This window comes from Somniosus microcephalus, chromosome 26 (assembly GCF_052327205.1).
Source record: "Somniosus microcephalus isolate GS21.2 chromosome 26, FLI_Smic_1.0, whole genome shotgun sequence".
NCBI lineage: Eukaryota > Metazoa > Chordata > Chondrichthyes > Squaliformes > Somniosidae > Somniosus > Somniosus microcephalus.
The window spans coordinates 744,983-770,940 of NC_141012.1; the positions used below are offsets into that span (position 1 = coordinate 744,983).

A 25,958-nucleotide genomic window follows, 5' to 3' on the forward strand; every position below is an offset into this window, starting at 1 on the left:
TTGGCTAGAGGCGCGGCTAGTTCTGGAGCACAAGTCTTCAGCATGATAGCCGGGATGTTGTTGGGGCCCATAACCTTTGCTGTATCCAGTGCGCTCAGCTGTTTCTTGATATCACGTGGAGTGAATCAAATTGGCTGAAGACTGGTTTCTGTGATGGTTGGGATCTCAGGAGTAGGCCGATATGGATCATCCACTTGACATTTCTGGCTGAAGATGGTTGCAAATGCTTCAGCCTTGTCTTTTGCACTCACTTGCTGGGCTCCACCATTATTGAGGATGGGTATATTCATGGAGCCTCCTCCCATTAGTTGTTTAATGGTGCAGCACCATTCACGACTGGATGTGGCATGACTGCAGAGCTTTGATCTGATCCGTTGATTGTGGGATCGCTTAGCCCTGTCTACAGTATGCTGCTTCTGCTTTTTAGCATGCATGTAGTCCTGTGTTGCAGCTTCCCCAAGTTGGCACCTCATTTTTAGGTACGCCTGGTGCTGCTCCTGGCATGTTCTTCAACACTCCTTATTGAACCAGGGTTGGTCACCTGGCTTGGTGGTTATGGTAGAGTGAGAGATATGCCGGGCCATGAGGTTACAGATTGTGGTGGAATACAATTCTGCTGCTGCTGATGGCCCACAGCGCCTCATTGATGCCCAGTTTTGAGCTGCTAGATCTGTTCCGAATCTATCCCATTTAGCACGGTGGTAATGCCACACAACATGATGGAGGGTGTTCTTAGTGTGAAGACAGGACTTCATCTCCACAATGACTGTGCGGTGGTCACTGCTACAAATGCTGTCATGGACAGATGCTTCTGCGACAGGTAGATTGGTGAGGATGAGGATCATGTTATGATCACTCTTCCTTAGAGGATCCTTTACTATGAGATCATTAATTAATCCTGTTTCATTACACATTACAAGATCTAAAATAACTTGTTCCCTGGTCGGTTCCACAATTTATTGTTCCAAGAAACTGTCCCGAATACACTGTGGGAGGGGAGATGGGGAGGGAACAAGGGGGTGCGGGGGCTGGGCGGACACTGGGTGGGTGGCAAGGGGCTTTGAGCGAGCCCATATTTAGAAGGAGCTCCTAGTTCTGTGGTGAGACCAGAGCTAGAGGTCATGAATATAAGATGGTAAATCCAACAGGGAATTTAGGAGAAACTTCTTTACCCAGAGAGTGGTGAGAACGTGGAACTCACTATTACAGGGAGTGGTTGAGACAAATAGCATCGATGCATTTAAGGGGAAGCTAGATAAACACGAAGGAGAAAGGAATCGAAGGATATGCTGATGGGATGAGATGAAGAGGGGTGGGAGGAGGCTCATGTGGAGCATAAACACCGGCATGGACCAGTTGGGCCGAATGGCCCGTTTCTGAGCTGTAGACTGGATGTAACTCAATGTAAGATACTTTTATAGGAATTAAAATAGTTTCAGTGCCCAACAGAGAGACTGCAAACGTATGGACTGGTCTCCAGCTGCATTCTGGAAGTTATTTTCAATCTTGGTGTTTAATTTCTTCCTTCACAGGTGAACAAGGAGCGACTTTACCTGCCCCTCAAGCTCGGCCGTGCCCAGGTCAATCTCTACTCGTTTGGGCTCTACTTGGTTCTGGAGACGGATTTTGGACTCAAAGTGATGTATGACTGGAATACGTTTTTAACAGTGACGGTTCCTCGGGCTTTTTCCAATGCCACGCGTGGTCTGTGCGGGCAATTCAATGGGGATCCAGCTGATGACCTGCAGACTGTAGATGGCAGGATTGCAGCAACCCTGCTGGAGTTTGTGGAGAGCTGGGTGGTGGGCAGGACCTCCTTCTGTGAGCTGGGTTGCAGTCAGATTTGCCCTTCGTGTGACCAGGTGCTCACTCTCCCCGTCGACATGTTGCAGCTCTGCGCACTCATCGTGTCCAAGGACGATATTTTCAGCCGGTGTCATGGAAAGGTCAATCCCACTTTCTTTTACCACAACTGCATTTTCGACTCGTGTATCGATCGCGGAAACCGGCAAACGGCCTGTAACTGGTTGCAGAACTACGGCAGCGCATGCCAAGCTCAGGGAGTGCTGCTCCGGGGCTGGAGAAACATCACCACCTGCTGTAAGTGCCAGAGCCAGACTGACTCAATCCGCTTCCAATTTATCCTCAGTTTGTAAACTATAAATCTCATTGATTGAAGATTATTTAGAAGCCGCTCCATCATTTTGCCATTTGCTTTCCTAATTGCTTGCTGTACCTGCAAGTTAACTTTCAGTGATTCGTGTACAAGGACACCAACATTTTCCAATCTCTCACCATTTAAAAATATTCTGCTTTTCTATTTTTCCTACCAAAGTGGATAACTTCACATTTCTCTACATTATATTCCATCTGCCATGTTCTTGTCCACTCACTTAAACTGTCTATATTCCCTTTGCAGCCACTTTGCATCCTCCTCACAGCTTACTTTCCCACCGAACTTTGTATTGTCAGCAAACTTGGATACATTACACTTGGTCCCCTCGTATAAGTTAGTAAGTTAACTAAGTTAATAAGGTACTAAGTTAATTTTGTAGAAATAATTCAGAGGCACTGACAAAAAACTTACAGATAAAGTGAATGGTCATGGAATAAAAAGGAAGATGACAATATAATCATAAATCTGTTTCTGGTAAGGATTCCCATTTGATCTCCTTCCCCACAGTGATCACCTGTCCTGCAAACAGTCACTACGAGAGCTGTATGTCTGTGTGCCAACCGCGGTGTGCCACCTTCAAAACCCAGCGGGACTGTAGCCATTATTGTGTGGAGGGCTGTCAGTGCAACGATGGCTTCTTGCTCAACGGGAGGACGTGTATCCTGCCCCAAGACTGCGGCTGTGTAGCCGACGACAAATACTATGAGGTATGTTGGAAAGTTGCTCTGAAACTGGACCTAAGTTTATCACCTTTGTGGATGGTGATGAAAGGATTTGATAGGGGAGAGAGAAACTATTTCCTCTGGTGGGGGGAGTCCAGAACAAGGGGGCAGAACCTTAAAATTAGAGCCGGGCCGTTCAGGGGTGACGTCAGGAAGGGCGGTGGAAATCTGGCACTCTCCACCAAAAAGCTGTTGAGGCTGGAGGGCAATCGAACATTTCAAGACTGAGATTAATAGATTTTTGTTCAGCAAGGGTATTCAAGATTATGGAACTGGAGTCGGCCATTTAGAAACATAGAAAAATTGGAGCAGGAGTCGGCCATTCGAGCCTGCTCTGCCTTTCAGTATGATCATGGCTGATCCTCTCTCAATACCATATTCCCGCTCTCTCCCCATACCCCTTGATGCCTTTTATGTCTAGAAATCTATCTATCTCCTTCTTGAATATATTCAGTGACTTGACCTCCACAGCCTTCTCATCTCAGTCCTAAATGTCCTACCCTGTATCCTGAGACTGACCCCCTCGTTCTAGACCCCCCAACCAGGGGAAACATCCTCCTTGCATCCAGTCTGTCTAGCCCTGTCAGAATTTTATACGTTTCAATGAGATCCCCTCTCATTCTTCTAAACTCCAGAGAATACAGGCCTAATCAACCCAATCTCTCCTCATACGACAGTCCTGCCATCCCAGGAATCAGTCTGGTGAACCTTCGCTGCACTCCCTCTATGGCAAGTATGTCTTTCCTTAGGTAAGGAGACCAGAACTGTACACAGTACTCCAGGTGTGGCCTCACCAGGGCCCTGTATAATTGTAGTAAGACTTCTTCACTCCTGTACTCTACTCCCTTTGTAACAGAAGCTAACATACCATTTGCTTTCCTAATTGCTTGCTATACCTGCATGTTAACTTTCTATGATTCATATACAAGGACACCCAGAGCCCTCTGAGTGCAAACATTTCCCAGTCTCTCACCATTCAAAAAATATTCTGCTTTTTTGTTTTTCCTACCAAAGTGGCTAACTTCACACTTCCCCACATTGTATTCCAGTTGCCATTTCTTGCCCACTCAGTCAACCAGTCTATATCTCTTTGCAGCCTCTTTGCATCCTCCTCACAGATTACTTTCCCACCTAACTTTGTATCATCAGCAAACTTGGATACGCTACACTCAGTCCCTTCATCTAAGTCAGTAATAGAGATTGTAAATAGCTGAGGCCCAAGAACTGATCCTTGCGGTACCCCGCTAGTTACAGCCTGCCAACCTGAAAAGGTCCCATTTATTCCTACTCTCTGTTTTCTCTCCATTAACCAATCTGCAATCTATATTAATATATTAACCCCAATACCTGTGTCCTAATTTTATGCAATAACCTATTGTTTGGCACCTTATTGAATGCTTTTTGAAAATCCAAATACACCACATTCACTGGTTCCCTCTTATCCATCCTACTACATCTTTGAAATCCATCCTACTACATCTTCGTTTTTCAAACAGATTTGTCAAACACGATTTCCCTTTCATTAATCCATGTTGACTCGGCCCAATCCTATTATTATTTTCTAAGTGCCCTGTTACCACATCCTTAATAATAGATTCTAGCATTTTCCCTACTACTGATGTCAGGCTAACTGGCCTTTCTTAAATAGCGGGTTTATGTTTGCTACCTTCCAATCCTTGGGGACTGTTCTAGAATCTGGGGAATTCTGGAAGATTAATACCAGTGCATTCACTATCTCTGCAGCTCCCTCTTTTAAAACCCTAGGATGCAGGTCATCAGGTCCAGGGGATTTGTCGCCACTTAATCCCATTAATGTCTTTACTTATACTGATTTCTTTATGTTCTCATTCTCTCTAGACCCTTGGTTCCCCACTATTTCTGGAATGGTTTTTGTGTCTACTGTGAAGACAGATACAAAGTATTTGCCCATTATAATTTCTCCTGTCTCTGCCTCTAATGGGCCTATGTTTACTTTCACTAATCTCTTCCTATTTATATACCTATAGAAATGTTTACAATCTGTTTTTATGTGTCTTGCTAATTTACACTCATTCTTTTTTCTCTTTGCTGAATTCTAAAATCCTCCCAATTCTTGGGCTTACTATTTTTGGTCACTTTCTTTGATCTAATAATATCTTTAACTTCTCTTGTTAGCCACAGCTGGACCACTTCCTGTGGGGGTTTTGTGCCTTAAAGGAATGTATATTTGTTGTAAATTATGTATTAATTCTTTAAATGCTAACCATTGCTTCTGTACCATCCTACCTTTTAATGTAGTTCCCCAATCTACCTTAGCCAACTTGCCCCGCATACCTACGTAGTTTGCTTTGTTTAGATTTAACTAAATCCTAGTTTCAGATTTAACTAAATCACTTTCAAACTCAATATAAAATTCTATCATATTATGGTCACTCTTCCCTAAAGGCCCCTTTACTACAAGGTTATTAATTAACCCTTTCTCATTGCACAATACTAGATCTAAAATAGCCTGTTCCCTAGTTGGTTCCTCAACATACTGATCTAGAAAACTATCTTGCTTACATTCCACGAATTCGTTCTCCACACTATTACTGCAAATTTGGTTTGCCCAGTCTATATGTAGATTAAAGTCCCCCATGATTACTGTATTACCCTTATTACATGTGCCTCTAATTTCCTGATTTATACTCTGCCCTACATTACAACTACTGTTTGGGGGCCTATAAACAACTCCCACCAATGTTTTCTGCCCCTTGCTGTTTCTTAGCTCCACCCAAACTGATTCTACTTGATTTTCAGAGCCAAGTTCCTTTCTCTCAACTGTCTTTATCCCAATCTTTATTCTCAGGGCTACCCCTCCTCCTTTTCCATGTTGCCTATCTCGTCTAAAAGTTAAGTATCCTGGAATATTTAGTTCCCAACCTTGGTCACTTTGCAACGTCTCCGTAATGGCTATTGGATCAAACCTATTAATTTCTATCTGCGCTATTAATTAATCTATTTTGTTGTGAATGTTTCACGCATTCAGATATAGTGCCTTTAGCTTTGACTTTTTCCTATTTTTCCCTGATGTCACCTTAGTCACTGATTCCCATAAGATGCAGATCAGCCATGATCTAATTGAATGGCGGAACAGTCTTGAGGGGCTGAATGACCTCCTTCTGTTCCTAAGGTTGTTTAAGCCAAGAATGATAAAAATGTCTTCTATCTGCACCAACATCCCTTGTAACTAGTATGAGTGAGGAGCATTCCATTTCTAATCTGTTTGGATATTGAAGCTAATCTGGGCTTGCTGCTTGTTCTAAGAGTTGGGCTGTTAGTTGGGTTTGTTTTTCCTGAAAATGTTTGTCTTTTTCAGCCGGGGCAGTTTTTCTGGAACACGAACTGCTCTAAGCACTGTCGGTGCATGGGACGCAATATGGTCCAGTGTGACTCGCGTCAGTGCAAGAGCGAGGAATTGTGCTCGCTACGCAATGGGATACAGGGCTGTTACAGTAAGAAGGGCTCTTACTGCATCGCTGCCGGCGGAGGCATATTCCAGACCTTCGATGGCGCCTTCCTGCGATTTCCTGCTGCCTGCTCATTTGTCCTCTCCACAATCTGTCACAAACTTCCAGACATCTCCTTCCAACTGATCGTAAACTTTGACAAATGGAGTACACCCAACATGACTGTGATCTCCCCAGTTTACCTTTATATCAACGAGGAACAGATTCTCATCTCGGGAAATACCGTGCAGGTAAACCCTCACATTTCTGTTCTCTCACATTCATAGAATAGGACAGCACAGAAGGAGGCCATCGTGTCTGCGCCGTCTCTTTTGAAGAGCAATCCAATTAGTCCCACTCCCCTGCTCTTTTCCTATATCCCTGTAATTATTTCTCCTTCAAGTATTTATCCAATTCCCTTTTGAAATACTATTGAATCTGTATCCACCAACCTTTCAGGCCGTGCATTCCAAATCCTAACCACTCGTTGCGTAAAACGTTTTTACTCATGTCGCTTTTGGTTCCTTTGCCAATCACCTTAAATCATTATCGACCATTCAGCTATTAGAAACAGTTTCTCTTTATTTACTCTCTATTTAAATCATTCATGATTTTGAACACCTTTATCAAATCTCCTCTCCGCCTTCTCTGCTCTAAGGAGAACAACCCCAGCTTCTCCTGTCTATCCACGTAGCTGTAATCCCTCAACCCTGGAACCATTCTAGTAAATCTCTTCTACACCCTCTCCAAAGCCTTCACGTCCTTCCTAAGGTGTGATGCCCAGCATTGGACACCATACTCCAGCTGGGGCTCTCCACAAACTCCCACATGCTGCTGTTGCGGCACACCTCTTGCACTGCCATCCCTATCTAACATTGTTTTATTTAATTAAAGTTGATGTATTTAATCAACAAAGCTTAGTTTTTAGTTTAACTAATTAGTTGATCTAGTTTAGGTTATAGGTAAATTAAATTAAATATTTACCTGTAACACAAACCACTACAAATATTGGAGGCAAAAAGCAACACCCCCTTCCCCTTCTGAACCAAATTCCCACTGTCACCAATTCCCAGTTTACCCTCTGTTTATGATGCACTTTGTTTCTGACCAACTCTGTGAAACCACTCAGTGCATCAGCAGATACTGTTTAGTTTTATACACTTTTGAACCACACCCAAGTTACAAGTGCTCACATTCAAGCAATCACTTACAGCTGATTGACTGTTAACTTTAACTGCCACTGACACGGAATTTCTGTTAACTGTTGACAAACTTGCAGTTTCTTTTACAGTTTTTAAAGTTCTAAGTTAAATTCAAAATGATAAACTAAATTTCAGTTTGACACCTACTCACCCAGTACTTACCAGACTTTCACTCTCTCCAAATTCCCAACTTTTACACTATTTATGACAACCTCTGTGTGGCCAGGAGTTAAGGAGGACTGGAAGATTGTGGTCAGCACCTCCGCAATTTCTAACCTTACTTCTCTCAGAAACCTAGGATGAATTCCATCCGGACCAGGTGACTTATCCACTTTAAGTACTGCCAGCCTTTCTAGTACCTCCTCTATTTTTATCTCATCCATTTTCCCAGCACTCTCCTTGTTTACCATAAATTTGGCAAAGGCCTCTTCCTTGGTAAATATCAAAGGTCATACAGGGATGGCAGTGCAGGAGGTGTGCCGCAACTGCAGCATGTGGGAGTTTGTGGAGAGCATTGTGATCCCGGACAACCACGTTTGCAGTAAGTGCCTGCATCTTGAGGAACTTCAGCTCAGAGTTTTTCAGCTGGAGTCTGAGGTGCAGACAACAGGGATGGGGAGAGTTACCTGGACAGGTACAGGTCTGGTTAGTGGTCAGGGACAGGAGGGTGTGACTACAACTCAGGCCGGTAAGGGGGCCCCAGGTGCAGTGCTGGAGGAGCCTCTGCCTTTGCCCTTGTCCAACAGGTTTGAGGTTCTTGCTACCTGTGTGGATGAGGGAAAAGCCTGCAGATCTCTGATGACCTGGCCTGGAACCATAATACTGAGGCTATGCTGAAGAAGGCACACCAGCGCCTCTACCCTCTACGGTGTCTGAGGAAATGCGGCATAAGCACACAGTGGCTTGTGAACTTTTACCGTGGCACCATAGTGTCCTGACGAGTGGTTTCAATGTGTGGTATGGTAACACCACTGCACAGAACAAGAAAGCCATCCAGAGAGTTGTGAATACGGCAGAAAAGATCATCGGGTGTGCACTTCCGTCCATCGAGGAGATCTTCCAGACCAGGTGCCGGAACAAGGCCCGCTCCATCATCCAGGACCCCAATCACCCTGGGCACAAACTGTTCTCCCTCCTGCGGTCCGGACGTTGGTACTGCAGCATCCGAACCAGGACCAGCAGGTTTAAGAACAGTTTCTAGCCACAGGCAGTGCGCCTACTGAACTGCTAACCGCACTGCCCCACATATTATAGTTATATGTTTATGTAAATATATATTATACTTATATTACCATATATTTATCATATTACATTACTATTATTTCCAGTGGTAATTGAGGCTTTTTTGCACTATTCATCATATCCTGCAACTTGGACTGTTATTACTATACTTTCTGCTTATTTGCTTATTGTTTTTATTTATACTTGTTTTTATTTTTTGCTTTTATATTTATATGCTTGTATTGTGGGAGTGAGTGGGGAGTAAGCATTCCATTGTACTAGTTACATATGGCAATAAAATGATCTTGAATCTTGAATGGATGAGCAGGCTGACCATGGCACCATGGTGCAGGAGGCCATTCAAGTGGGGGGAGTGAAAGGGAATGTAGTTGTGGTAGGGGACAGTATAGTCAGAGGGATAGATACTGTTCTCTGCAGCCGCAACCGAGAGTTCCGAAGGTAATGTTGCCTGCCCGGTGCCAGGGCTAAAGACATCTCCTTGCGGCTGGAGAAGAACTTGGAGTGGGAAGGGGAGGATCCAGTTGTCGTGGTCCACGTAGGAACCAACGACATAGGTAGAACTAGGAATGAGGTTCTGCTGAGGGAGTTTCAGGAGCTAGGATCCAAATTAAAAGCAGAACGTCAAAGGTAATAATCTCTGGATTGTTACCCGAGCTACGCGTAAATTGGTTTGGGACAAACAGATTAGAGGTTTAAATGTGTGGCTCAAAGAGTGGTGTGGGAGGAAGGGGTTTCAGTTCATGGGGCACTGGCACCAGTACTGGGGAAAGAGGGAGCTGTTCCATTGGGAGGGGCTGCGCCTAAACTGGGCTGGAACCAATGTCCTGGCGAACCAAATAACTCGGGCAGTAGACAGGGCTTTAAACTAATGAAGTGCGGGCAGGGGGTGGGGGGAGGTTGGTGGGAGGATTCAGAAAAGAGTAAATTTAAAAGCAGCGAGAGAAATGTCAAGGCTCTAAAGCAGAGCAGAGTTTTGGGTAAAAATAAGCAGAGTGGGTCAGGAAGGGCCAGAGAGAGTAACAAAGGTAATAAGGCATCAGTGACTAAGGTGACATCAGGGAAAAATGGAAATAAGTCAAAGCTAAAGGCCACTATATCGGAATGTGTGAAGCATTTGTGACAAAATAGATGAATTAATAGTGCAGATAGAAATTAATAGGTTTGATCTAATAGTAATGTGGCCAAGGTTGGGAACTAAATATTCCAGGATACTTAACTTTTAGAAGAGATAGGCAAAATGGAAAAGGAGAAGGGGTAGCCCTGATAATAAAGGATGGGATAAAGACAGTAGAGAGAAAGGATCTTAGCTCTGAAAATCAAGAAGTAGAATCAGTTTGGGTGGGTGGAGCAAGGAAACATTGGTGGGAGTTGTTTATAGGCCCCCAAACAATAGTTGTAATGTAGGGCAGAGTATAAATCAGGAAATTAGATCTAAAAAAGCCTGTTCCCTAGTTGGTTCCTCAACATACTGATCTAGAAAACTAATTTTCTGCCCCAGAGAGCCACGGAGGCTGGGTCATTAAATACATTTAAGGTGGAGATAGACAGGTTTTTGCAAGATAAGGGAGTGAAGGGTTATGAGGCGCATGTAACAAGGGTAATACAGTAATCATGGGGGACTTTAATCTACATATAGACTGGGAAATCCAAATTTGCAGTAATAGTGTGGAGATAGAACATAAGAACATAAGAAATAGGAGCAGGAATAGGCCACTTGGCCCCTTGAGCCTGCTCCGCCATTCAATAAGATCATGGCTGATCTTGTGCTCAAAGCCACTTCCCTGCTTGCACCCCATAACCCTTCACTCTGTTATCATGCAAAAATCTGTCTATCTCCACCTTAAATGTATTTAATGACCCAGCCTCCACGGCTCTCTGGGGCAGAGAATTAGTTTTCTAGATCAGTATGTTGAGGAACCAACTAGGGAACAGGCTATTTTAGATCTAGTATTGTGCCATGAGAAATGGTTAATTAATAACCTTGTAGTAAAGGGGCTTTTAGGGAAGAGTGATTTAGTTAAATCTGAAACTAGGGTCTTAAATCTAAATGAAGCAAACTACGTAGGTATGAGGGGCGAGTTGGCTAGGGTAGATTGGGAAACTACATTAAAAAGTATGACGGTAGAGAAACAATGGCTAGCATTTAAAGAATTAATACATAATTTACAACAAATATACATTCCTTTAAGGCACAAAACCCCCACAGGAAAAGTGGTCCAACTGTGGCTAACAAGAGAAGTTAAAGACAGTATTAGATCAAAGGAAGAGGCTTATAATGTTGCTGAAAAGAATAGTAAGCCTGAGGATTGGGAGGATGTTAGAATTCAGCAAAGGAGGACCAAGAAATTGATAAAGGGAAAATAGAGTATGAGAGTAAACTAGGAGAAACATAAAGACAGACTGTAAAAGCTTCTAAATATGTAAAAAGGAAAAGTTTTGTGAAAGTAAATGTGGGTCCCTTACAGGCCAAGACAGGAGAAATTGTAATGGGGAATAAGGAAATGGCAGAGAAATTAAACAAATACTTTGTCTGTCTTCACAGAAGATACAAAAAACTTCCCAGAAATAGTGGAGAACCAAGGGTCTAGCGAGAATGAGGAACTGAAAGAAATTTGTATTAGCAAAAAAATAGTACTGGAGAAATTAATGAGAGTGAAATCTGATAACTCCCCTGGACCTGATGGCCTTCATCCTAGGATTTTGAAAGAAGTGGTTATAGAGGTAGTGGGTTTACTAGTTGTCATTTTCAAAAATTCCATTGATTCCAGAACGGTTCCCACGGATTGGAAGGTAGCAAATGTAACCCCACTATTTAAGAAAGGAGGGAGAGAAAACTGGGAACTACAGACCAGTTCGCCTGACATCAGTAGCAGGGAAAATGCTAGAATCTATTATTAAGGACGTGGTAACAGGGCACTTAGAAAATAATAATAGGATTGGGCAGAGTCAACACGGATTTATGAAAAGGAAATCGTGTTTGACAAATCTGTTAAGAGTTTTTTGAGGTTGAAACTAGCAGAATAGATAAGAGGGAACCAATGGATGTGATGTATTTAGATTTTCAGAAGGCGTTCGATAAGGTGCCACACAAGAGGTTATTAAACAAAATTAGGGCTCATGGGATTGGGGGTAATATACTAGCATGGATTGAGGATTGGTCAACGGACAGAAAACAGAGAGTAGGAATAAACGGGTCATTTTCGGGTTGGCAGGCTGTAACTAGTGGGGTACCGCAAGGATCAGTGCTTGGGCCTCAGCTATTCACAATCTACATCAATGATTTGGATGAGGGGACCAAATGTAATATATCTAAGTTTGCTGATGATACAAAGCTGGGTGGGAATGTAAGTTGTGAGGAGGATGCAAGGAAGCTTCAAGGGGATATAGACAGGCTAAGTGAGTGGGCAAGAACATGGTAAATGGAATATAATGTGGAGAAATGTGAAGTTATCCACTTTGGTAGGAAAAATAGAAAAGCAGAATATTTTTTAAATGGTGAGAGATTGGGAAATGTTGGTGTTCAGAGGGACCTGGGTGTCCTTGTACATGAATCACAAAGTTAACATGCAGGTACAGCAAGCAATTAGGAAAGCAAATGGTATGTTGGCCTTTATTACAAGGGGATTTGCGTATAAGAGTAAAGACATCTTACTGCAATTATATAGGGCCCTGGTGAGACCACACCTGGAGTATTGTGTACAGTTTTGGTCTCCTTACCTAAGGAAGGATGTACTTGCCATAGAGGGAGTGCAATGAAGGTTCACTAGACTGGTTCCTGGGATGGGGGGATTGTCCTATGAGGAGAGATTGAGTAGACTAGGCCTATATTCTCTAGAGTTTAGAAGAATGAGAGGTGATCTCATTGAAACATACAAAATTCTTACAGGGCTTGACAGGGTAGATGCAGGGAGGATGTTTCCCCTGGCTGGGGAGTCTAGAACCAGGGGTCACAGTCTCAGAATAAGGGGTTGGTCATTTAGGACTGAGATGAGGAGAAATTTCTTCACTCAGAGGGTGGTGAATCTTTGGAATTCTCTACCCCAGAGGGCTGTGGAGGCTCAGTCGTTGAGTATATTCAAGACAGAGATCGATAGATTTTTGAATATTAAGGGAATCAAGGGATCTGGGGATAGTGCAGGAAAGTGGAGTTGAGGTAGATCAGCCATGATCTTATTGAATGGCAGAGCAGGCTCGAGGGGCCAAATGGCCAACTCCTGCTCTTATTTTTTATGTTCTTATTCATTCTGTCTCTATCTTACATTCATTTATTCTCGCACTGATTCTCCCTCACAATCATTTCTCTCCATCATCTTCATTCTCTCTCCCCTTCATTTCCTTTCACATTTATTCTCTCACCCACATTCTCTCATTCATTCACTCATTCTCTGTCTCGCCTTTTCTCATTCATTCTCTATTCTGTCTGTCAGTATGTCTCTGCCTATCCCTATTTCTGTGTGCATCTCTCCCCTCTCTGTGATGTGATCTGTCCTCTTTAAATTCTTGGTATGGTTTATCTAATGACAATATCCTCTGAATTTCATCTGTGGTCTCTTAATATTCCTTTCTGGGGTAACTATTCCTCTGGTCACTCTGTCGTGATTTGGTAGAAGTGTGGCGATTTCCCTAATGACTCTTTCTAAAAGTTTGCCTTTATGATTTTGTTGAAAATACTTGCCCGATGAAATCTTCACCGAGCTGTTTACGATGTCCTACACACACAGACTCACCTTATACTGAAGGAGAAATGTGAAGAATATAAGTGCCTGTTCCCTAAACTGTGACTAACACTGTCCTCTCTGTCAGGTGAATGGAACCTCTGTCACGATTCCTGTTGTCACGGGGCTAACGAAGATCTCAACTGCTGAGGGGTTCCTGATCATTGATACTGTTCAAGGTATTCAGATCCAATACAACTGGTTTAATTTGCTATCCATCAGGATGGGGGAGCGTTTGCAGAACAAGGTGTGCGGTCTGTGTGGAAATTTTAATGGAAACCCCAATGATGATGACTTAAGTTCACGAGGAAAACCGGCACGAACCATCCTGGAGTTGGCAAAGAGCTGGAAAACCAATGGCATGCAGAACAGGTAAAGGTCATAGTCTGTCTCAGACACGTGTGCACGGAGTCTGAATATCCATAATCCCACTCCACCATCAGAACTGTCGCACTCTGCCCCAGAGTCTGACCCCACCAGAGTTTCCAGAGTCAATTATTTCCACTAGGCGAAGGGAAGTTCAGAGAATGTAGCGCAGGTTTAATACTTCCAGAATATTCCAGTAGGTCTGACTGCACAGGCAGTCACATATTGATGGTCTCTTTCTGAGAAGGTATCTCATTATCTCTGTTTTTGTACACCTTTTTATAAAACCTTGGATCACATTTGCTTTTTTTGTAACTTGTTCTTTCACATTGATGTGTGTCTCTTGCGCACTGAGATTCTCCACTCCTAGACTCTTTCCTAAAGTTACTTTCTTTTATCTAGTTTTTCCTTTTCCTTCTGTTCTCAAAAGAACAGGATGGTTTGATGAGACAGAAAATGACCATCTATTGTCTTGTAGCCAGGTCCAGAATCTGATTTACTGCCATCAGTGCCAGTTAATGGAGGATATAAACTGGGGGTGCAGAACAGTGAGCTTACACTCAGTGCATTCCCGGTCTGTTACAGAGGACAGCAACAGCCAATGTGTCGACAGTGAGATTTATAACATCACGTCCTGCAGCGTCCAATCTGTAATTTCCAGGAGAAATAGGATGAGGACAGACCCATGGGGTGTGTGGAGAAGGATGAATGAATTAATAATGAGTAACTACTCCATCCTCCTCCACCATCAGCCTCCTTTGTGATATTCATGGCTCCTCTCCTACCTGTTCCACATCCCATGCAATGGCTCCTCCTGTGGTGTCACTTCCAGCTTGCCCAGTGTTTTATCTTTGGGCTCTTCCTATTCCTCATCTACCTTCTTCCTGTCAGTGACATCATCTAGAAGCATAGGATTGGTTTCTAAAAGTCTAAACCTACCTTTACTGTCCATGACCATTGCTGTCTGACTGCCTGCATAGTGTCAAGTTGTAGATGAATCCAACCTTTTTCCAGGTTAATGATAGTGAACCAACCTGTTTGAAATTCAACAAATTTCTTTACATCCGCTCTTCAGCTGCTCACTCGATGGTCAGCAATCTTGGCACTGTTTGCCCCTAAGCTGTTTCAAGCCCCACATCTTATCCATCACCTGCAGTTAACACTGAACCTCTCACCCACACTTTCATCATCTCCACGTTCGACTTCTCCAATGCTGTTCTTAAGATCATAAGAAATACGAACAAAAGTAGGTCATACTGCCCCTCGAGCCTGCTCCGCCATTCAATTAACTTCTAACTCCACTCCACTTTCCCGCCCTATCCCCATATCCCTTAATTCCCTTAGTGCCCAAAAACTATCAATCTCTGTCTTGAATATACTCAACGACTGAGCATCCACAGTCCTTTGGGGTAGAGAATTCCAAAGATTCAGAGTAAAGACATTTCTCCTCATCGCAGTCCCAAATGGCCAACCTCTTATCCTGAGACTATGACCCCTAGTTCTAGACTCTCCAGCCAGGGGAAATAGTCTCTCAGCATCTACCCTATCAAGCCCCCTCAGAATATTATATGTTTCAATGAGATCACCTCTCATTCTTCTAAACTCCAAAGAATATAGGCCCAATCTACTCAATCTCTCCTCATAGGACAACTCTCTCATCCCAGGAATCAGTCTGGTGAACCTTTGTTGCACTCCCTCTAAGGTAAGTATATCCTTCCTTAGCTAAGGAGACCAAAGCTGTACACAGTACTCCAGGTATGGTCTCACCAAGCCATATATAATTGCAGCAAGACTTCCTTACCCTTACAGGACGGAAAGCAGAGAGTAGGGATAATGGGTAGCTATTCACAGTGGCAGAAGGTGGGTAGTGGTGTTCCACAAGGATCAGTGTTGGGACCACTGCTGTTCACAATTTACATTAACAATTTAGACTTCGGAATCAAAAACACAATTTCTAAATTTGCTGATGATACCAAATTGGAGGGGATAGTCAATACTGAGGAGGACTGCAACAAATTACAGGACATTAATAAACTTGCAGAATGGGCAGAGAATTGGCAAATTAAGTTCAACACAGATAAAAGTCATAGAGTCATAACGGCACAGAAGGAGGCCATTCGGCCCATTGAGCCCATACCGGCTCTCTGCAGAGCAATCCAGTCAGTCCCACTCCCCCGCTCTATCCCCATAGTCCTGCAAGTTTATTTCCCTCGAGTGCCTATCCAGTCTCCCCTTGAAAACATTGAGTGTCTCCACTTCCATTGGCAGCGAATTCCAGGTCATCGCCACTCGCTGCGTAAAAAAGTTTTTCCTCACGTCCCCCCGTATCTCTTGTCTAAAACCTTAAATCTGTGTCCCCTAGTCCTTGTACCATCAACTAGTGGGAACAGCCTTTCCCCATCTAGCCTATCCAAACCCATCATAATCTTGTACACCTTCATCAAATCACCCCTCAACCTCCTTTGCTCTAATGAAAACAAATCCAGCTTCTCCAGCCTATCCTTGTAGCTAAGATCCCACATCCCCGGAACCATTCGGGTAAATCTCCTCTGCACCCTCTTAAGGGCCTTCACATCCTTCCTAAAGTGTGGTGACCAGGGTATTACATTTTGGTAGGAAGAATAGGGAGGTCACATCACTTGGAGGATGCGAGTCTAGGTGGGGAAGAGGAACAAAGGGAACAAGGAGAACAAATACACAAATCACTAAAAGTTGTGATGCAGGTTAACAAGGCCATACAAAAACCAAACCAAGCACTAGGGTTTATTTCTAGAGGTATAGAATTGAAAAGTAGGGAAGTTATGCTAAACCTGTATTGAACCTTCGTTAGACCACACTTAGAGTACTGTGTACAGTTCTGGTCGCCATATTATAAAAAGGATATCTCTTCTTAGGCAGTCCCTCGGCACCGAGGATGACATGCTTCCACATTAAAAATGAGTTCTCGGGTGACTGATGAGTCCACTGCAGGACCTACAGTCTCTGTCACAGGTGGGGCAGACGGTGGTTGAAGGGGCGGGTGGGTGGGGTGCTTGAGTTGACATGCGCTGCCTGCACTTGGCTTCCGCTTGCTCCCGGCGAAGAGACTCGAGGTGTTCGGCGCCTTCCCGGATGCTTCTCCTCCACTTTGTGTGGTCTTGGGCCAGGGATTCCCAGGTGTCGATGGGGCTGTTACACTTTTTCAAGGAGGCTTTGAGGGTGTCCTTGAAGTGTTTCCTCTGCCCTCCTGGGGCTCTCTTGCCGTGCCGGAGCTCCGAGTAGAGCGCTTGTTTTGGGAGTCTCGTATCGGGCATGCGGACAATGTGACCCGTCCATCGGAGCTGATTGAGCGTGGTCAAAGCTTCGATGCTGGGTATGTTGGCCTGAGCAAGAACACTGACGTTGGTGCACCTATCCTGCCAATGGATTTGCAGGATCTTGCGGAGGCAGCGTTGGTGGTACCTCTCCAGTGCTTTGAGGTGCCTGCTGTACATGGTCCATGTCTCTGAGGCATACAGCAGGGCGGGTATCACTGCTGCTCTGTAGACCATGAGCTTAGTGCCGGGTTTGAGGTCCTAGTCTCTTCCTCAGGTGACCGAAGGCTGCACTGGCCCACTGAAGGCGGTGTTGGATATAGGGACACTGGAGAGGGTACGGAGACGATTTACAAGGATGATACCAGAAATGCGAGGGTATACATATCAGGAAAGGATGAATAGGCTGGATCTCTTTTCTCTTGAAAAAAGACTGAGGGGTAACTTAATAGAGGTCTTTAAAATTATGAAAAATTTTGATTGTGGATACAGAGAGAATGCTTCCACTTGTGGGGAAGAGCATAACTAGAGGCCATCAATATAAAATAGTCACCAAGAAATCCAATAGGGAATTCAGAAGAAACATCTTTACCCAGAGAGTGGTGAGAATGTGGAACTCGCTCCCGCAGGGAGTGGTTGAAGTGAATAGTATAGATGTATTTAAGGGGAGGCTAGACAAGCATATGAGGGAGAACGGAATAGAGGGTTATGCTGATAGATTTAGATGAGGAAAGACGAAAGGAGGCTTGAGTGGAGCATAAACACCGGCATGGACTGGTTGGGCCGAATGGCCTGTTTCTGTGCCGTATATCCTCTGTAACCCTATGTACTCCAACTCCCTTGTAATAAAGGCTTACATACTATTTACCTTGCTAAATGCTTGCTGTACTTGCATGTTAACTTTGAGATTCATGAACAAGGACACACAAATCCCTCTGCGTCCCAATATTTACTAGTCTCTCACCGTTTCAAAAATAATCTGCTTTTCTATTCTTCCTACCAAAGTGGATAATTTCACACTTCCCCATATTATACTCCATCTGCCACCTTCTTGCCCAATCACTTAACTGGTCTATAGCCCTTTGCAGCCTCTGCGTCCTCCTCACAGCTTACTTTCCCATCTAGCTATGTATAGTCAGCAAAATTGGATACATTACACTCAATCCCTTCATTGAAGTCATTGATATTGATTGTAAATAGCTGAGGCTCAAGCACTGATCCTTGCAGCACCCCACTTAGTTACAGCCTACCAACCCAAAAATGACCCATTTATTCCTACTCACTGTTTTCTGTCGTTAACCAATCCTCAATCCATGCTCGTATATTGCCCCCAATCCCTTGCATCCTAATTTTGAATAACAACCTCCTAGTTACCCCCTACATAAATTCCAACTAATCCTTTCCTGTGCTAAGCATCAGCGCCTAATTCCCAAACTGCCATTGGCTCCCTATCCTCAGCGCATTGGTTTCAAAATCCTATCTTCAGTTACAAATCTCAGCATGGTCTTTATACCATTCTATCCATGCACCTTCTCCAGATACCCATCGCTGCCTTTACTCATCCTATTCTGACTCCTTCTCCTTCCTCACCTCCACCAGTATTAGAGGATGAGGTTTTAGGAAGGGAATCCTGGAGTGTAGCATAGTTCTCTAGAATTTCTTCCTAAATTCTTCATCTTTGTTCAAACAAAACACCTCAAAATCTAGCTCTGGAACTTCCCTAATTATTACCAGATGTCCATTCCCTCTGGAAAACACCTTGATGTAGAGAGGTTCAAGTTATATGCAAGTTGTCTTCTTTCTTTCTGAGGATACTGACTGCCTCTGTCTGTCCCACAGTTGTGATGAAGATCAATACACTGCCCTATCGCTCACCTGTGACAATCGGGACATCATCCGGCTACAGAATGAAGGAAGTTGCTTGAAACTCACCGAGATGAAGGGGTTCTTCCAGCCGTGTTACGGGTTCATCAATCCCATGCCATTTTACCAGTCCTGTGGATTGGATGCTTGTTACTGGGATGAGAGATCGCAAATCTGCAGCTCACTTGCGGCATACGGAGAGGCTTGTCGTTCCCTGGGGATTCTGAGCACGGACTGGATTCGTCGGGAAAACTGCTGTAAGAGGGAACTGGCAACAAATTGGAGGCCAGGGTCTGGATTGGGGTCTCTGAGCTCCCCTTGGGGTCAGGGTTCGGCTATCTGAGCTCCCCCTGGGGTCAGGATTCGTCTCTGAGCTCTCCCTGGGGTCAGGGTTCGGCTATCTGAGCTCCCCCTGGGGTCAGGGTTCGGATCTCTGAGCTCCCCCTGGGGTCAGGGTTCGGCTCTCTGAGCTCCCCCTGGGGTCAGGGTTCAGATCTCTGAGCTCCCCCTGGGGTCAGGGTTCGGCTCTCCGAGCTCCGCCTTGGGCTTTCGATTGGGTCTGTTGGGCCCTGCAGGTCTTTGGCTGGAGAATGTTTGTGGTGGATGCTGAGTTAAAGGGTTAATCATTTATGTCTGTTTCCTTTTAGCAGAATTGATCGATGATCCGTGTGCCGGAGGCATTTGCACCAATTACAGTTTATGCCGACAGGGTAACGGAGATCTGTGTGGCTGTCCGGAGGAGCCCAGCCCAGACAGCGGTAAATGTGCAGAAACACTGGATACCTAAACTAAACAGCGAGGTGGTGAATTTCCTCACCCTTGCTGTGCAGGAATGACGTAGACATTTTTCAGCAAGGAAATTCAGGTGGAAGCTGTTTCCCTGAGTTTCCTTGTGCTTCTGGAACCTTCTCGTGATCAATCTGCCGAGGAGTCACTGGCGTGATTCACGTGTGTAAGTGAGCGACAGTGCGGTGAATCAGCCGGAGTTTCCTGGGTTGGAGCGGTGCTGCTCCGGGGTAAGTTACACCGAGTTTGGTGAAGCGACTATCCGAATCGGCTGATACAGGCGGAAAGGAGGAATCAATTACAGAGTTTGAAGATCTCTGAATACAGATTTCTGCAGGTAGTAAATGATCAACTTCAGAAGTTTACGAACTTCAATAACCTGAATTTGTTGATTTAGATAAAGCTAACACTAAACATCAGCTCCCGTATCTTATGTGAACTGGAGAGTTCCCACCATTCAAAATAAAATTCACAAATAAATGGGAATATGTGGAATGCTCATCCATTAGAAGCACAAAGTTGTATTTATAGAAAGGGCCTTCTGTTTTCCGGACACCAGAAAAAAACATGCTGCTCTGTCAATCGAACCATAAAATCTTTTATTTACACGGAGCCTTGGCTTAACATCTTAGCAGAAAGGCGCCACCTCGGACAGTGCAACACTCCCTCAATACAGCACTGAGGTTAGCCTGGATTACATGGAGTTCCATTGTGTCTACAGTACAGAGAGGCCATTCGGCCCAACCAGGCTATGCTGGTGTTTCTGCTCCACACGAGCCTCCTCCCACCCTACTTCATCTCACCCTATCAGCATCCCGTTCTATTCCTTTCTCCCTCATGTACTTATCGAGCTTCCCCTTAAATGTATCGACACTATTCGCCTCAACCACTCCCTGTGGTAGCGAGTTCCACATTCTCACCACTCTGGGTAAAGAAGTTTATCCTGAATTCCATGTGGGTTATGCATTCAAGTCCAGAACTTTCGGGGCCAGAAGTGAGTGTAATCAGCAGGCTGATCCAATGTGAAGAGTGCAGGGGGCTGGGTTTTCAGTCCAATTCTGCCTGATGGTAACTGTGGTCTAGGAGCCTGGTCTTGTTCCTTGAGCAGTTGTCACTCACCTTAAACCCTGTGTTTCTCTCCCTGTCCCATCGCAGGTGATATTGTCCAGGCAGATGTGGTGTGCAAATATTCTCAGATGGAAGTTTATATTTCCAAGTGCCGACTCTACCAGCTGGGCTTTGAGCGTGAGGATGTTCGTATTAATGATATCCGCTGCGTGGGATCAGAGGGAGATGATTTTATCGCATTTCACATCAATAACACCAACCGCAACTGTGGGAATATCATGAAGGTGAGCGCCCGCCCCCAGCGCTCGGTCCTCATTCAGTTCTGATCAGGTGATCACAGCTCTCAGCTGATGCACCCGTCGGCTGTTGCAGCATTTTCTCTAAAGCAGTGACAGGATCGGACAAAGTCAACATGGATTTACAAAAGGTAAATCGTGCTTGACTAATCACAGAATCACACAAACCCCACAGTGCAGATAGAGGCCATTTCGGCCCATCGAGCCTGCACCGACACATATCCCACCCTATCCCTGTAACCCCACCTATTTAATCCCCCTAACACTAAGGGTCAATTTATCATAGCCAATCAACCTAACCCGCACATCTTTGGACTGTGGGAGGAAACCTGAGCACCCGGAGAAAACCCACGCAAACACAGGGAGAATGTGCAAACTCCACACAGACAGTTGCCCGAGGCCGGATTCGAACCCGGGTCTCTGGCGCTGTGAGGCAACAGTGCTAACCACTATGCCACCGTGCTGCCCTACTACTGGAATTTTTTGAGGATGTAACTGGTAAAATAGATAAGGGAGAACCAGTGGATGTGGTGTATTAGGACTTTCAGAAGGCTTTCGATAAGGTCCCGCATAAGAGATTAGCGTGCAAAATAAAGGCACATGGGATTGGGGGCAAGGTATTGACTTGGATAGAGAACTGGTTGGCGGACAGAAAGCAAAGAGTTGGAATAAACGGGTCGTTTTCTGAGTGGCAGGCAGTGACTAGTGGGGTACCGCAAGGATCGGTCCTAGGACCCCAGCTGTTCACAATATATATTAATGATCTGGACGAGGGAATTGGATGTAATATCTCCAAATTTGCAGGCGACACAAAGCTGGGTGGGAGGGTAAGCTGTGAGGATGTCGTGAAACTCCAGTACGATTTGGACACTTTGGGTGATTGGGCAGAAACATGGCAAATGCACTATAATGTGGATAAATGTGAGGTTATCCACTTTGGTGGCAAAAACAGGAAGGCAGATTATTATTTGAATGGCAATAGATTGGGAGAAGAGGAAGTGCAAAGAGACCTGGGTGTTCTTGTGCACCAGTCGCTGAAGGTAAGCATGCAGGTGCAGCAGGCGGTTAAGAAGGCAAATGGTATGTTGGCCTTCGTAACAAGAGGGTTTGAGTACAGGAACACGGATGTCTTGCTACAGTTGTACAGGGCCTTGCTGAGACCACACCTTGAGTATTGTGTGCAGTTTTGGTCGCCTTACCTGAGGAAGGACGTTCTTGCCATGGGAGGAGTGCAGTGAAGATTCACCAGACTGATACCTGGGATGGCAGGAATGACGTATGAGGAGAGATTGTGTCGATTGGGCTTATACTCACTGGAGTTTAGAAGATTGAGAGGGGATCTCATCGAAACCTATAAAATTCTGTCAGGCCTGGACAGACTAGGTGCAGGAAGGATGTTTCTGATGGCCGGGGCGTCCAGAACCAGGGGTCATAGTCTAAGGATAAGGGGTAAGCCATTTAGGACTGAAATGAGGGAGGAATTTCTTCACCCAGAGAGTGGTGAACCTGTGGAATTCTCTGCCACAGAGGGCGGTGGAGGCCAGTTCATTAAATATATTCAAGAAAGAGTTGGATATATTTCTTAAGGCTACAGGGATCAAGGGATATGGGGAGAAGGCAGGGACAGGGTACTGAATTTGGATGATCAGTCATGATCTCATTGAATGGCGGAGCAGGCTCGAGGGGCCGAATGGCCTACTCCTGCTCCTATCTTCTATGTTTCTATCAGGTCAATGAACAAAGACATCATCTCCTTTGTGAAACATCAGCTTTAAATGCAAACAAAAACAAACTGAAATAAGGCTCGCAGCCTTTCGAGGACAGATAAATCGAGGAGAGTCAAATTCTTTGCCTTGAAAATTTTAGCAAAAAAGTCAGCAGAGTCCAAAACAGGAATTCCATTTTCTATTCATAGAAACATAGAAGATAGGAGCAGGAGTCGGCCATTCGGCCCCTCCAGCCTTCTCCGCCATTCAATGCGATCATGGCTGATCATCCAAATTCAGTACCCGGTCCCTGCTTTCTCCCCATACCCCTTGATCCCTTTAGCCTTAAGAAATATATCCAACTCCTTCTTGAATATATTTAATGAATTGGCCTCTACTGCCTTCTGTGGTAGAGAATTCCACAGGTTCACCACTCTGGGTGAAGAAATTCCTCCTCATTTCTGTCCTAAATGGCTTACCCCTTATCCTTAGACTGTGACCCCTGGTTCTGGACTCCCCGACCATCGGGAACATCCTTCCTGCATCTAGTCTGTCCAGTCCTGTCAGAATTTTATAAGTTTCAATGAGATCCCCTCTCATTCTTCTAAACTCCAGCGAATATAAGCCTAATCGACCCAATCTCTCCTCATACGTCATTCCTGCCATCCCAGGTATCAGCCTGGTTAATCTTCGCTGAACTCCTTCCATGGCAAGAACATCCTTCCTCCGGTAAAGCGACCAAAACTGCACACAATACTCAAGATGTGGTCTCACCAAGGCCCTGTACAACTGCAGCAAGACATCCTTGTTCCTGTACTCAAACCCTCTCGCTACGAAGGCCAACATACCATTTGCCGCCTTAACCGCCTGCTGCACCTGCATGCTTACCTTCAGCGACTGGTGCACAAGGGCACCCAGGCCTCGTTGCACTTCCCCTTCTCCCAATCTATTGACATTCAGATAATAAACTGCCTTCCTGTTTTTGCCACCAAAGTGGATAACCTCACATTTATCCACGTTATATTGCATCTGCCATGCTTCTGCCCAATCACCCAACCTGTCCAAATCATCCTGGAGTTTCTCGGCATCCTCCTCACAGCACACACGCCCACCAAGCTTTGTGTCATCTGCAAACTTGGCGATATTACATCTAGTTCCCTTGTCGAGATCATTAATATATATTATGAATAGCTGGGGTCCAAGGACCGATCCCTGCGGTACCCCACTAGTCACTGCCTGTCACTCGGAAAAAGACCCGTTTATTCCAACTCTTTGCTTTCTGTCCGCCAACCAGTTCTCTATCCAAGTCAATACCTTGCCCCCAATCCCATGTGCCTTAACTTTACACGCTAATCTATTATGCGGGACCTTATCGAAAGCCTTCTGAAAGTCCAAATACACCACATCCACTGGTTCTCCCTTATCTATTTTACCAGTTACATCTTCAAAAAATTCCAGTAGATTAGTCAAGCACGATTTGCCTTTTGTAAATCCATCTTGACTTTGTCCGATCCTGTCACTGTTTTCCAAGTGCTCTGCTATTACATCTTTTATAATGGATTCTAGCATTTTCCCCACTACCGATGTCAGGCTTACCGGTCTGTAATTCCCCGTTTTCTCTCTACCACCTTTTTTGAATAGTGGGGTAACATTAGCTACCCTCCAATCCATGGGTACTGTTCCAGATTCCATTGAATGTTGGAAGATGATCAGCAATGCATCTACTATTTCTAGGGCCACTTCCTTAAGTACCCTAGGATGTAGATTATCAGGCCCTGGGGATTTATTGGCCTTCAATCCCATCAATTTCCCTACAAATACTGATTTCTTTCAGTTGTTCCCTTTCATCAGACCCTATGTTCCCCAACATCTCTGGGGTTATTTGTGTCCTCCTTTGTGAAGACAGAACCAAAATATGTATTTAATTGGTCTACCATTTCTTCACACCATTGGCTAAAAAGAATATATGGACAAGAGAAGTTTTATCCCTAGATTTCCTCTCCCACTGTCTGATCATGACCTTGCCGCAAAGGCTTTGATGTCTATTCAATTGGGTTGTTCCTCACTGCAAACAGCAATGAGGAACATTCACAGTCCCTTTTTCTAAATCCCTTCAGCTAATGACTTTATCTCAAGTCTCCAAACCTTTCACTCCACTGCAATCTGAGCCAAGCAGCAGGGCTGGCAGGAGGGACTGGGGGAATGTGCTGGGAGGGATTTGAGGTTTGCTGGGATGGTTATTCTGGAGAGAATGGGAGCTGCGGGGTGGAACCTCCATCTCTTTGCTTCATAGATTATTAAAGAACGAGAGGATGGTCACAGGGTGTCCTGCCGAGCTCTCATTCTCCGGCACAAGGTGCGGAGCAGCTGTACAGAACTGGGTCATCCCGGGCCACACTCACATACCTGCTCGCACAGGGCGGGTTAATGATGGCAATCAGCTGGAGGCAGGAGCCTGAGCTGGAGAAAGGGCTTGTCCTGTGAATGTCACAACACAAACTGTCAGGGTGAAGAGAAGGAAAACGCCACTGGCGTTGTCAGACAGATTGGCAGTAACCCAAGCTCGGGTCTGAGATACACTGGGTGCTGTGGGAGTGCTGGGTATATTCGCTATACCAGAGTTTGATGGGTGCACAGTGGGGGTATAGATTGCCCTGTGGGGTACAGCAGCCTTGCCTGAGGGCGAAGCTGTGTTTTAGTGACGCTATTCTCTTCCCCCACAGACCAATGAGACTCACATCATGTACACAAACACTGTCTGGATCGAAAGTCTGAACAACACCGGCAGTGTCATCACTCGCGACAGAGTCATTAATGTCGAGTTCTCCTGTGCCTACGAACTCGATCTGAAAGTTTCTCTTGAAACTGTCGTGAGGCCGATGCTGAGGTAAGTGGTGCCTTGGGTTAGACTTTCAGGCATTGCATTTCCATGATCCTGATTCTTGCTCCCTCCCCTGCAGTGGGTTGGGGGGGATGAAGGGGATTAGCGGAATGGGGAAATTGGGGGGGGGGGGGGGGGGGGAGGTGTAATTTATAGCTGTTAAATCTATTCAACG

At 45.0% G+C, this 25,958-nt stretch overlaps 2 protein-coding genes across 2 annotated transcripts in view; one reads left to right on the forward strand and one right to left on the reverse strand.

The window, feature by feature from the left end:
* Positions 1-25,958, forward strand: part of tecta (tectorin alpha) — a 97,628-nt gene that overhangs the window by 62,655 nt on the left and 9,015 nt on the right. Inside the window, exons 13-20 of the mRNA XM_085968215.1 lie at positions 1,533-2,100; positions 2,684-2,883; positions 6,236-6,616; positions 13,613-13,896; positions 19,023-19,303; positions 19,694-19,804; positions 20,988-21,184; positions 25,626-25,789. Of these exons, the coding sequence (XP_085824341.1) occupies positions 1,533-2,100; positions 2,684-2,883; positions 6,236-6,616; positions 13,613-13,896; positions 19,023-19,303; positions 19,694-19,804; positions 20,988-21,184; positions 25,626-25,789 (2,186 nt within the window). The remainder of the gene's footprint in view (positions 1-1,532; positions 2,101-2,683; positions 2,884-6,235; positions 6,617-13,612; positions 13,897-19,022; positions 19,304-19,693; positions 19,805-20,987; positions 21,185-25,625; positions 25,790-25,958) is intronic.
* LOC147100184 (rho guanine nucleotide exchange factor 12-like) overlaps positions 21,011-25,958 on the reverse strand; it is a 278,585-nt gene continuing 273,637 nt past the window's right edge. The window contains exon 44 of the transcript XR_015073688.1: positions 21,011-21,105. The gene's annotated coding sequence lies outside the window, so the exon portion shown is untranslated. The remainder of the gene's footprint in view (positions 21,106-25,958) is intronic.